General features: G+C 41.9%; 1 protein-coding gene across 1 annotated transcript in view; it reads right to left on the bottom strand.

The window, feature by feature from the left end:
* Positions 1–14,229, bottom strand: part of ush2a (Usher syndrome 2A (autosomal recessive, mild)) — a 224,186-nt gene that overhangs the window by 7,638 nt on the left and 202,319 nt on the right. The window contains exons 60-64 of the mRNA XM_053632826.1: positions 13,429–13,783; positions 6,029–6,256; positions 4,448–5,946; positions 3,039–3,354; positions 538–744 (exon numbers count right to left, since the gene is read on the bottom strand). Of these exons, the coding sequence (XP_053488801.1) occupies positions 538–744; positions 3,039–3,354; positions 4,448–5,946; positions 6,029–6,256; positions 13,429–13,783 (2,605 nt within the window). The remainder of the gene's footprint in view (positions 1–537; positions 745–3,038; positions 3,355–4,447; positions 5,947–6,028; positions 6,257–13,428; positions 13,784–14,229) is intronic.

Here is a 14,229-nt window from a genome sequence, read left to right on the forward strand (position 1 = left end):
TGAATGGGTGGTGGTTTGTCTGCTGGGCTGGATGGTTAGTTGGATGGATAGATATATCAGTGGTTGGCTGGTGGGTTGGACAGTTAGTGGTTTGGTTAGATGGTTAGTTGGTGTGTGGGGTGGATGGTTGGACAGGTGAACGGATGGATGGATGTTTATATAGATAGATGGTGGGTTGGTTGGATGGGGAAATGGATTGATGATTGCTTGTTTGATTTGATGGATGGTTGGTGGGTTGGTTGGATGGATGGGTGAAACGATGGCTGGTTGGTGGTTTCTTCGGTTGGATGGATTTATGCATGGTGGGTGGGTTGGTTGGTTAGTTAGATGGATGGATGGATGAATGGATAAACACTTGATTGACCAGACAGTCCACATCCATGCTTTCACAATGAAGCATTTCATACATTCAGATATCATAGCAGTTGCAAGTATCTTAGCAAAGAACTATGACTGTTTGTCTCACTGCATTATTCTAATACTAGAACGACAGATTGAAGAATGGTTGTAATGCTGTGTAATGAATGCAGAGTTTACCAGCAGGTGTGAGTCCTTTTTCTGTTCAAACACCCTGTAAATAGTGATGATGCCGTTGGGCTTGGCAGGAGGACTGATATCCACTACAGCAGAGGTGGCATGGATGTGCAAAAATGTGGGAGGGCTCACACCCTCTGGAGGAGCTGGCCCAGTCCGACCCATAGTCCAGGGGCTTCCTGTCCGACCTGCAGAGTTCACAGCCCACACCTGAAATAACAGAGTCCCTTTAACAAGATACTCTCAAGAATGCCTTACCCAAGAAGTCCAACTCTATCTGTACAGACAATGTTTCACTTATAATGTTTAAATTCAGTTAGCACAGTTAATAATAGTTAATAGTGTTGTTCTTTACTGCAGCATTAGTTTGCAATAAGGAATACCCCAGCATTATTTAAAACCAAACCGCTGCTATGGTGTTTGTGTAATTACCATGGACATTAATTTGGACGTTTCTCTATGGACAACCTGTTTACTTTAAACTCTAAACTAAAAGTACTATACTTTTAGTTGGATTTAACAGACTGGGTTTCATAGCAGTCAAAAATCACAACTCAAACTGAATTTAAAAGTCGAGCACAGAGATTAAAATGGACATGAGGCCTTAAAAAGGCAGTATTAGAGGGTCAGTGAACCTGACTCTGACATTGGTCCAGAAAGACAGAACAGAGGCATGACACTTTCCACAGGAACTCCAGGCTCTAAAACTCACGTACCAAAACTGCCAGCACCCATTACATAGCTTCTTTCTGAGAAATCTACATGGAAATTGCATTTCAGCTTCATTAAGGGGCACGTGAACACACGGATAGGTAACGTAATCTTATTTTGGCGATGAGCCGTTTGTGTAATTAGAGAGGAGGAACAGCGAAAGGTCAGCCGGGGTCTCCATTTGCATGAGTAAGTAATTTGTAGATTGTCAGTTGGAATCGAGGCGACAGATGGATGTTCTGGCAGATAGGGTTAAATTAGCCTCAATAATAGGCAATTAGACTGTGATCAATCAGAATGATAGATTTAAATGGCAATATGTAGGGACTGCATGCTGCACTGCATTCTTGTCTGGAGAGTGATGTTGACACGGGTCAACGTGTGCGAGAGGTATAGGAGTGTGCTCTGCCGGTAGTGGTCACGGAAAGGCCATCTTGTCACCCTAAAGAACGAAAAGGTCAACATGACAAGAGCAAGATAGAGGATGAAAGTGAGTTAGACATATAGCTGTCTTTTTGGACATCATAAACATTCATAATAGGTCTGTAGTTTACCAAAGGAAATCACACATTAATGTATGAATTAATAACCCACAAAAAGTGCATGGTTGAAAAAAATTTTAAACTTAAAGGTAGCCTTCTACGGTGTGACTAGGACATCCTCACGTCCTTGTATGTGGAGTAGACCTTTTTATTGCAGCACCAGCACTTGCATACTGAGCTGTTATTACAGTAATTAGGAGAAAATAAAAATATGTCATGTGTGAGCTCTAATGGATTTGGGTTTAAGCAGTGAGGTGAGAGTCTGCCCAGCGACAGGTTCGGAGAGAGCTCCACCACGCCCCACTCATCACTTACCAGGCCAAAAAGCGACCACTTCCAACAGAAGAGCTAATTAAGGTTCGGCATAAAAGCGTCAATAAAATATCTAGCTGCTGCTCGTGGAACAGGTTTGGTTCTGCAAAGAAAGTGGAACTAAAGCAAAACCTCAGCAAAATGAAACAAGGCATGTGTGCTTGTTATGATATTTTCGATAAAGACATCAATCACGGGAGCAGTCACGTGCCTCTGTGATCTCTTTAAAACATGTAACCTCATAATGCACTGAAATTACAAACAGGCTAGTGTTAAAGAGCACAGGTTGAAACCCGGAGAGGTTCCTCTCAGAGACACTCATTACAGTTTGCATTCACTCCAGGGAGAGCAAATTGGTATTAAAAGGTCTTTCCGATGCTTGTACTTATAAGAGGCGACGATGGCTAATTCGATGTCTTCGATCGTAATCAGCAGCGCAATGCCAGGCCAGAGATTAATAGCCCTGTCACCTGTCTGTTGATGCTCGGCCCCTGTCATAAATTACCGCTCATAAATAAGATGGAACAATCAGGCAGAGTCTATCAATTTAGCCCACGACCAGCCCATGCCTCTCACACCTGACAATCAAATGCTAATGTTATTTTGCTCTAAAGGCTAGCCTGCCAATTAAGAAAGATCTAAGGGGGAGCAGTGCTATGAATATTGGGACTACATTAAATACCTGTTATTAAACTAAATGCAGAGAAGGGTCAGAGACTTCATTAACTACCACAAGTGGTGTATCTATACACAGTCTAAATTGAAAATGTGGTAGAACCACATCAAAAAAAAAATTTCTTTACACTGCCAGACAAGGCAGATGTACAAATTTGCTCAATAAGTTAGGACAGTAAGATTTGTTTGAAAGCCTGTTTCATAAAGTTTGGTGAAACAAAAAAAAAAAGAAGAGATTTAAAAAAAAGAAATAAAAAATGTTACCTGGTACTCATAGGCTGTGTAGGGCAGCAGCTTTTGGTCATGATAGGAGGTTGATATGTTGCGGTAGAGAAGTGTAGATCGGCTTCCTGTTTCTTCACCCAGCCTCCGGTAGAGCTCATAGTGCAGAAGTTTGCCATTTGCTTGGGCTGGGGGAGACCAGGAGAGCAGGAAAATGTTCTGCATGCCTTCTGAGTCAGTCTGCAGCTCCAGCAGGGGCGCACTCTGTCCAGCAGGGGGCACCTCCTGAGTCTGAATCGAGGACCAGTCGCTTGCGGCGCATCCAAGCAAAGTGCAAGCCTCCACTCGCACTTCATACCTGAGTAAGAGTCGCATACAGACACATAGGCTCGACACTTAAACATTATTCCTGTCACAGTATAATATATACACATCAGAGATGTGTATTCAATTTTAATTTGTTGTATGGAATCTCTTCTAAAATGATCTTTATAATTCTATTTCTGACTCTGTGAGGATAACTAAAGTTATCCGCCTTTTGGAAACTCTATCTGCACTATCAAAATGATCCAGACCTCTAATGTATGTTTTTTTTTATAGTTGGAAATGAATCTTTTTTGGAATAGAGACAGCAGTGGCAGCAGGATTCAAGGAGAAAGGAGAAAAGAGGAAACGAGAGAAGGACAACAGTGGGAAGGTCATCTGACATCTGAGGTGGCGATGGTGAAATGATAATGCTGATGAGCTATTGTTTTACCCCTCTGAGCTTATCTGTATTTCACTTCAACACGTGTGTACAGACATGGCTTCCCAACCATCCTTCATTTGACTGCCTTTCGACTGACTTCATGTAAGCTGCGGTGAAGGGAACATAAGTAAAAGCCTCAAGATTTATTCTTTTGCTCTTAGATCTTTCTCTCAGTATCTCACTCCTCTCTTTTACTCTCCTCTGACACTGTTAATTAGTTGTATTAATATGTCCCTATTGTGACTCTCGCAGTAGATCTGTCTGGTAAAGTAACACAACAATGTTACAGTAGAATGAGAAAACCAAAGTGACGACAAATATCATCAGGTAAACATACTTTGCAATATTAGTACACGAGATTTTGAAGAAATTGGTTAACAAATAATATACTACAGAGCATGAAGTCATTCACCAATACCAACTCATTTATGACATTTATGAATATCAACAGTAAATTGCAATACTTAATTAATATTATAATATTAACGTTAATACCCTGGGTCTATGAGTGTCTTATGTATTTCTAGACTGCACATAATGTAAAGTTTTGGACTTTTTTTTTTACTTTAACCAACGTAAAACACTATGAGATGCACCTTGCTGAGTATTTTATCCTTGCACAGGCTAAAACTCTTCTAAGCGGAATAATGCCGTCAATGTATTAATTCTGAACTAGTGGTGGAAAGTGTGCTGTAACTGATACCTGTGGTAGGGCTTCAGAGCAGTGAGAGAGAAACTGCGACTCTGAAAGGCGCTGTGATGCGGTGCAAAGATCACCCTCTTCATGTTGGGCTCGGTTGGGTCACGTGTGTAAAGTGAGTAGCTGATGATGACCCCATTTGCTCGTGCCGGGGCGTCCCATTGCACCAGCACACTTAGAGGCCCAAGGGCCTGCAGCTGTGGAGGGGCGACTCCTGATGGAACTGAAGGCTGCGTGCGAGCTACTGCTGCGAGGCTAGTGGCTGTGCCCTGGCTGTTATTAGCCGTGACTGTGTAGCTGTACTCAATGCTGGGCAGCAACATAAAGTCATGGTAGCGTGTATCCATGCCGGTGTAGATGAGGTGACCGTCACGCCGGAGTTCGTAACCTGTGATAACCCCGTTGGGGTGATCAGGCTCTTTCCATGACACCTCCACTGACTCAGGGCCTGTGACCTTCAAAATTGGGGCTGGCATGCTAGTAGGGGGGGCCTCTTTGGTTAGAGTTGAGGTGGGCAGACTGGCTGTGCAGCCTCCATTAGTGCAGGCTGTTAGGATAAGGGCATATGGAGTGTGTGACTGTAAATTAGACACCTGAACACTCAGCTTTTTCCCATGGTAAACCTCCTCCCTGTTGATCTGGAGGATATACGCCACAATCTCCCCATTCTGGATGGATGGTACGGTCCATGATACATTCAGGGAGTGGGAAGTAATATTGGACACGGTGGGTGGCTCTACTATTGCTGGGGAAGCCTCCAACGTTCTAACCGTAGTCGACTGGCTGGTAACGCAGCCAGCTACTGTGCATGCGGTAACTGCATAACTGTAGTTAGTGTAAGCAGTCAAATCCTCATCAGTGTAGTTTAACACGGACGAGTCGAAGCTGAAAGGAAAGCCAATGCCATCTCTCTGAATCCTGTAACTCATAAGGGCACCATTGGCCTCGAATGGTGGTGTCCAATTTACAAAAAGCTCATTAGGACGCCCCTCTAGATGACTGACAGTTGGGGCAGCCAGTCCACTTGGAGGAGCTTGCTTCGTTTGAACAGTCAACCATGGGCTTTCAGCCGACCCTGCTGTGTTTGAAACCCACACCTGGAATTTATACTTGCTCCATGGCTTCAGGCCAGAGACATTGCATGAAAAGCTATAAGCCTGGACATCCCTTTCTGTATAGACAACCTTGGCTTGCTCTGTGTCATCCTCATCACTCTTGACTGCAACTACTTGGTAATGCAGGATTCTCCCATTGGCTTGTCCAGGTGGGACCCAGTGGAGCTCCACACTGTTGGTGCCAATGTGCTGAGCACTTGGGGTCAGCTGAGAGGAGGGAGGGGCCTCATCGGTGGTGACAGGCTGTGGGACAGTCCTGGTGCAGCCTGCTTCAGTGCAAGCCTCTAGAACCAAGGAGTATGTGGTGTAGGGTTCCAAGCGGCGGAACAGGAACTGGCGTGAAAGGCCACTGAACTCCAGGTTATCATCACTGTAGATGTTATAAGTCTGGAGGGAAGACACAACACTTACTACATTTCTCATGTGTAAAGAACACTATACTACAAAGTCATGCTGAAAGTAAGAGTACCTTGATGACTCCATTAGGCAAGGCAGGTTCAGGCCAATGCAGCAGCAGGGCACGTCCATGCTCTCTCTTTTCCACGCTGAAGTTGGCCAGACCACTGGGAGAAGCTTGTGAAGTCCAAATTGTAGCCCAAGGGCTGCAGACACTACCTGCTCTGTTCACGGCCTCCACACACACACTGTAGGTGGTGTATGGTTCTAAGCCAAATACATGGGCCTGGTGAACATCTCCCTGAAACAGGACAAACACACGAATATTTTTGCATTCAATGAAAACAATGAATCAAAACAACAAATGCAAAAGTATCATTCTACTTATAATAAAACTAAAATAGTTAGAATAGATAGAGCAGTTGTTGGTCTGCATGACAGCAACAGAAGGTCCGGTGCCAACAATCAAGCAGCCCCCCTGCTAGCTTTTACACCAGCCTATCATGACACCAGGAGGCGGTGGGCCGTTTAAAAGGTACCTTTTTAACGTGGTGAAATATGGAAAGTGTTTGGGCTATAAACCCGGCAAACATATGCACACTGTCAATAGCAACAGCTGCTTCATTCCACTTTATTTCAGCACTGAGACTTATATCTGGCCCCTAGATGGCAATGCTATCAAACAGTTTTCCAAACAAGGATGCTGAGATATTAACGAGCACATGCGCTCGCTGAACCAAGACACTCAAGGCAGCCATTAAAAAGCGACTAAGACGATTGATTTTGGTTATAGATTTTCAAATAAATGTTAACAGCACAGATTCCTAAAACGGGAAGTGTTTACGTTTTGATTAACAGAATTGGAATACCTTTTAATACTATGCAAAACAGCCATTAAATAAAATGATGATCCAGATACATCGCGTTGTAAAGGTTGCTACCGGTGCTGCATAGGTTAAACACAGCACCTCTTGTCCTTTAATCTTGTGTTAAGATGTTGAATTTTGAATAACGTACCCAGCAACCTGTAAGGCACGTTCTTGAAAGGCAGACTCCCTCAGATCTCTTCGTGACAAAAGCGCTAATCCCACTTTAACTGATTCAAAGGGAAATCAGTGTAATTGAGTCAGAGAGATGGTTTCCTGTTTTATACATTAGAGGACCGCAATTAAACACTGTACATACATTCAGTCATTTGTACAGAGAGGTAAAAGTCCGTTTCAACACTTTTTTTTTCTCCTCTTTTTCCCTTTCAACTTGACACAGGTCTCTCTTGTCTCGTCTGCGGCCTGCATGCGAGTTATTTCCTGTGACAGCGCTGGGGGTCGCCTGGGCCCAGGGATGATTTTAATTAAGAATAACCATGTGTATTTGTCACAACAATTATGCTAATTAGCCAAAAGCAGCGATTCCTGACCCTTCAAAGGTGTGGGTCTGCCTCATCTGCATATAGTAAGACAAGCCTGTCCCTTCCTGCTGCTGCTGACTTCAGCCTGAACTAGCTTTCATTAGGACGGCGCAAATGTAAGAAGCATCAGTGGTATTTATTGAAATATATATTAAAAAAAACCCACAAACAAACAGCTTTTCCTGCATTTCGCTGCATTTACGTAGTGTTCACTGAGCAATGAGTACACATTCCTGTTGATATCAACATGCATGAAGCTAATATAATGTCGCTGCTTTTGCTCATATTAAAATATCATGCTACCACACTGACATATTGACACGGTGACAAAATGATTAGAGTGGACACTTGTCAATCAAATATAGTATGTAGAAATACTGTAAAGGTTGTAAAATGCACTTTTTTGACTGATATCAACAAGTTGAACCAGTCAGGTAAATAACAGTAAGAAATAACGCACATAATTGTCCTGCCACTTTTATCGTTGTAATATAATTTAATCTCACATGAAATTAAATTGTGGCAGGTTTACACAATTTTAAGTGCTTTTTATTAAACATGTTCTATTCAATCATGGCCTGATTTCCTCCCACGATCAGTAAAGTAGCCATAATGTAAAGTTGTAGAGTTGTGAAGTAAAAAACATCCTGTACATCACCAAAAATAGGCACTGCTTAAACAGGAGGTTTTCACATTCTACACACATTCCTTCTAATAAGCCACCACTCCAAGAGAACAGAAATCAGTAATACAAAAAGACCCAAAGATACTTTCGACCTCCCCTGATTGACCAAACCTCCTCTTCTAACCACAGTCCAGCCATCCAACCCTCTTGATCCTGAGTGCTGCCATAACACAAGTATTAAATCGGAGAACTGTGCAGATATCCACGGACATGCTCGTCATTGAAAAGTGTGTGGCCTCTTGTGCAGGGGTAATAATGAAACAGCAGACTTTACTCAAAGGGTCTCAGTGTATGAGATCCTTGTATTGGATTGGTGATTTGCTCTTTTGAATGGGAGACCCTGGTTAAAAAGGAAAAAAAAAAGAAAAAAAGAAGAAGCTCCAATCAGGTTGAGAGCTCTCAAATCACTGGGCAGTTCTTCAGACTGAACCAGTGTCTGATGAAGGCTGCCATCACAGCTGAAGGGCATGGCTGTTTTCAAGTGTAGACGCAGTTACGCTATGTGTGCACATTATCAATTGAAGACCACTGTGAATGTATGGTGCATAAAACTTGGAATGTGTGTGTGTGGGGGGCAAGTTTATGTACAGCGTTTACATACTTGACTACAAAGGTGGTCTCGGTGGTCAAATACAACACTAAACATGTTCAAAGATAGATCTGTTTGTTTGCATTTAGCTTCAACAACCACACTGCTTGTCACCTTATTCAGACAAAACATAAATGAAACTCAGGCAAAACAAATCCACATCTACAAAGAAGACGTATGTTGTTAACGTCTATTGTACTACAACAGCTGTCTTTGTGTAATAAAGCAGTGAGTCTCACTACAACCCATAAAGCAAAGTGTTATTGAACAGGGGCCTATACAGCATTCATCCTATTAGTTAATGAGCAGCCATGTTTGCGTAGCCCCGAACTAGCTGCTCAGAATTCCACTCAGATCGTCCTGCTCTCCAAGTGCACATCTCGCCGCCTACAAATAAAAAAACAGACATGGTCCAGCGCTTGTTCATCTTGTCTATACAGTCTTTGCTCTCTTCTTAATGATACACTAACAGATTGTAAACATGCTGTTGCCGTTTCAACAACCCCCCCCCTTTTTCGCTTTTTTTTCTGTGCATTTTTTAAACAATGTCCTTCATGTTAGAGTGGTTACAGGCAGCAGAAGGACATCATTAGAGCCATGGTTAAACTGCAATTTACACCATTAGGAAGGCAGGAGCAATTTTTATTGCCTAGTAAATTTCAGCTCTGAAATATTTGGACCATATGGCTCAATTTGTGTAATAACCTTAATTTCTTGCACCCTTCAGGTCCTCCTGCCTCTCCGACAGAGTTGGGCTTCTGTGCGCAAAAAAGGCAAAGTGTCTGCGGTGCACCGGTGAGATTAATAAGGTGTCACGTCCTGTTTGGGTGAAGGCGTTGGAACAGCGGCCAGATGGTATCGCGGCAAATGACTGTCAGGGGTCCTGATCTAATCAATAGGATGTATTAATACATCTCCCATCGCTGGGAACCTCGTGGGGCTACAGCGCAACATCTGGAAAGAATAAGGGGAGGGGGGGGGGAGGTAGAGTGAGGGGAGGAAGATTGAGCGAGAGAGAGAAGGAGGGAGTACAGACAAAAATGAAGACAGTGGAGAGAGGCAGGTAAAAAGTAACAGAGCAAATGAAGAAGACTATACACTAAGAACAGGAAGTATTTACAGAGGTAGTTACAGAGAATGGAGAGAAGTGTAAGAGAGGGGAAAAGGGTCGTGGTCGAGGGTGTGTCACGGGGGAAAAAAAGCCAAGAATGAGGAAAGAGGAGTTTTGACACTGGATAAGCCTCTCTCTCTCTTTCTCTCTCTTGTGTAGCTTTGATAAGTGTTTGGTAATGAGGGGCGTCTGCACACATGGCGAGGGAGGCAGGTTTTTGGCGGCTAGGACCGCCTGCGCTCTGTAGCCTCATTCAGTCCTGCCGCTGTGACGTGCCCATTAATCAGCCTCTCTGGCACTGGCTACAGCACACAGCACAGCCAGGGATCAATAGCAGCCCCCCACCCCATCTCTAACTTCAACACGCACACACACACAAAAGCAGAGTGTGAGGTATTGGATAGGCCTGCACAGACTGGAGAATGCCACACGTCTCCTCCTGATGCTCTGGTGCCACCGAACATTACGAAGAGGCATTATGGAACATTACACCATCTGCTCTGCTCCCTGCTTGCTCAAGACCATTCTGTGTCTGTGCGAGGAGGATCTTCTCAAAAATACAAAGTAAAAAAAACAAACAAACAAAAACTCACAGCTGATCTGATTTGTGCTTTCAGGCTTCAAATCCACCAGGCACAAGTAACGGACGAGAAGGATCGAGTAACACATCAGTTTTCTTCCAGAAACACTTGCTTCACTCAATTGTTAAAAAAAAAACCCTTCATGTTAACTCCATGAGAGAGGATCAACCTGTAGCCATGCAACAGTTGGTTACAGCAAAATCAATACGACACCCTACTGTAGGCCAAGTATTGACATAGCAGGCTGGACAGCTGATCTAGCACAAAGCTTATGTCCAAAAAAGATCCAGCTGGATCAATGGATTATAAATGTAGCCCTGAGAAACTGTGCTAATAACCACACTCCAATTTCCCTTTATAGCAGGTGGCACGTGAGCGGGAGGCAGCTTGGAAAAGCTGCTAGCTCAGAAAACATGTAATGCTTGAAAAATACTTCAGCAATACAGCAATAAAAAATTTAAACTGCTAACAATTTCTACAAGTTTATTTTTTTGCTAAAATATAAGCTTATAGCAGAAAATTAGTTAATGTAAACGTTTTTTGGTGTCTATCCCTTCACTGATATTTAATCATCTGAATGCTTTTCGACTTAACACCTTAACATCGTGACTGTTACGAACTCTACGCATTTCATTAGAAAAGATATGTTTAAATGATCTAAGTATGTACATAATTTTGCACATCATCAATAGACCTCAAATTTGGAGTGGAGCGCTAAAACTTAATGAAAACTGCGCAAATGTAAGTTATGTAAAGCAAACAGCAGCAACCTGACCTTTTAATCTTCCATTACAAATGAACACTATGAATATTCAATTCCATACCCAGAAGACACTGAGACAATAAAAACAAGCGCGAGTCTGATTCAAGGACAGCTCATTTGAAAGTTTAAGTAAATGTTACGAAAATGGTTCCAAGTTATGGTGAAAAAAAAAAAAAAAAAACCCAACAAAAAAAAACATTACAAAACACAAGATGATAAATCAGCAGCACCCTTTATCAGGTCAGGGTCATAACTCAAGAGGGCTAAGGACAGCGGAGAAAATTAATTATGAGCTGATTAACAGCAAACTACCTGATGTCACACATTTGCCCACCACTCAAACGAATGCCGACTTCTGGAGGTCAAGAAGAACCGGAAAGGGCTGCCAAGAGAATAGCAACTGCAACTGTAAATTACTCCCATAGAAGGAGAGAGGGGCACTGATAAAAGGCTTAGCTCACATGACGTTCATTAATTGCTACCCAAATAATTAATTTCTGTATCGAGCAGACATTTCTCTGAAGCCCGGTGGGGGAAGTGGAGATTCTCAGTGGGACGTGGATTCCTTCCCCTCATTACGGTGTTATGAGTCTCAAGCCAAACTTGGTTTGTACAGAAAGCTTCATTCGCTTCAATGAGACTTGCTGTTTGCGCAGTAGTGATGAAGCAGCTGGAGTGTCATGAATCACCTGGGCTACCTTTACAGGTGCGAGCCATCATTAGATTAAGTATAAGCAAGACTTCATCTATGCAAGAGGTTAATGATAAATGTACGGTATCGTGTTTTATTCGATTTGTTGCTGCAGCTCCCTCAGTCTAACGGAATGACAAACATCTCATGAAGGGAGTTTTTCATAGAAGATACTACCAGATGGTGATTATTAAAGGGAGAGGTGGAAGAGACAATGGCACATAGACATAAAGACACAGACGAAGCAGATGTAAGAACTTAACTGGATTTGTACGAACTCATCACACACACACACACACATGCACACGAGTGAATAATCTCCTCAAAATAAACCAAGATGTGTTGCCTTTGCTGCCTGGAGATGGGAGGGAAAAGTCACCGATAAATGATTGTGACCAAAGTTTAATTTGAACGAGTCAGTTTAAATGGCACCATTTACATTTGATATAATTTATTACCAACAAAGAAAGGTCAGCAGTAAAAGCTGGTCCCGTCGCAGTGCTGAGAGCATACAAAAGAGTGCATATAATCTCTTCCTTTTCTCTTGCAAAACACATATATACAACATTTAAACAAATGTGCAACACGTCACGCCTGTTCCGGAGAAGTTCTACCTTCGTAAAAAGCTGTTTACGGGTTCACTGACCAGACGCATCACAAGAGCTTAGTCAGGACGTGATTAAACCTAAAAAGGTGGAGTTCGAGTTCCAGCATGGTTAAAAACGAATCATGAAATGTACTTTTATAAATGAGCGTCGGCCGTACAGTAATTACACCGCTTAACAGCGACAGCCTTTATAGCTTCTTAAAAATGCTCAATGTAATTTGCTCCCCATGAACCTTACTGCATTTTATAAAAGCCTATCCAACCTCTGCAAGGCAAAAAGAAAATAGTAAAACAAAATCGCCAAGAATTAGATTAGAAATAATTTCGGAATGACTAATAAGCATTATGAGACAGCAGCAAACTAACTGCAGTATATTAAATCTACATAAATAATGACTGTTTGATTTAAAAAAAGTGCAACAACATATGAATTAAAGGCCACTGAAGAGAATAAAAAAATTCTGTTTAAGCAAATTCATTCTGAATCAGCCCTGAAAGAGGAGAAACGTGGCAAGCCATTGCAGTCTATCATAGCATGACATACAATTTTATGTAATATTAAAGACCTTTATTTAAAAACTTGCACTCCCTAAAGTCTTTCTGAGGCGTAAGGGCCAGGTTTATGTCCAAATTGTTGGTATTAATGTCCCACAACAAAACCAAGGCCCAGATTTCAATCCAATTTTTTCCTAAAATCACTATATTAAAAAAAAGAAAAAAAAGAAAAAAAAAGAAAAAAGGTCAATTAATGTAACTTGAGTCCACACCTCTACTGATCTGTACAGTTAATAAAAGTAAATATTCTGAAATGTACGCCTATTCTTTAAATCTGATTTTGAATGATTTCTTTTTAATTATATTTAAAATAGGCTTGTGTAAAAATAGTGGCATAATTTCTATAATGCCTTGCTCATCTCTGTTCTCTCTTGAGTTCTCAGTTGCTTTTGTATGTTGAGCCATAATATTCAATTGGAAAACCTTCAAGAACTATGGAAGAACGTTAAGTTAACATATACCGTGATGATTAAGAGGACCTACCCGCACTGTGAGGGCTGTAATGCTGCTGGAGTTGAGTGTGGGATCTCTGGGCTGTTGCTTATATAACACTTTGTACTGGGAGATGAGACCATTAGGATTACTGGGCTGTGTCCAGTTCACGAGCATGGAGTAAGCACCAGTGGGCCATGCTGTGGGCATATCCATACCCTCCGGCTCAGCCTCGAGAGTACGGACGGAGCTCCAGGAGCTGGAGGCGGATCCCTGGGAGTTTTGGGCGGTGACTCTGTACTCATACTCAGTGAATGGCTTGAGGAAGTCTGAGGCATCAATAAACTCCAGAGGACCTTCAGACCAGATAAAGACCAGGAGTTCCTCTAGGGTTCCTCGCAGCTGTCTGCAGGAAGGTGAAATCATAATTAAAAAACATGCACAGGAATGCATATGCGAGCTTAAATAAATCCGTATCATCTTCTAACAGATCTGGAGACTGAAAGAAGCCTATTTCTAGATATTTTACTCATTTTAAACTTGTTTTATTGGCAGATAATTTTGCTTATTTAAAGTATCTATTTCTAAAAATGGGCTAAAATTATCTGCCAAACGAATAATACAATTTAAAGCTTGAAATTAGTACATATGTCTAGAAGTATGTTTAATGGTCTTATATTTGTATATGCTCATAATCAGAAACAATAACGTTTCCTTTATTCAAAATAGAATTTGCTTTTTTTTTTTTTGGTTTTCTTTTGTTGTTTCACCCAGAAACAAAAAATACATATTTGCACTGTTTGCAACAAACATTTGCACTGTTATGTCACATGGCCAAAAGTGGAGACTTCA

This window comes from Ictalurus furcatus, chromosome 9 (genome assembly GCF_023375685.1).
Source record: "Ictalurus furcatus strain D&B chromosome 9, Billie_1.0, whole genome shotgun sequence".
In the NCBI taxonomy this organism is placed as follows: Eukaryota; Metazoa; Chordata; class Actinopteri; order Siluriformes; family Ictaluridae; genus Ictalurus; species Ictalurus furcatus.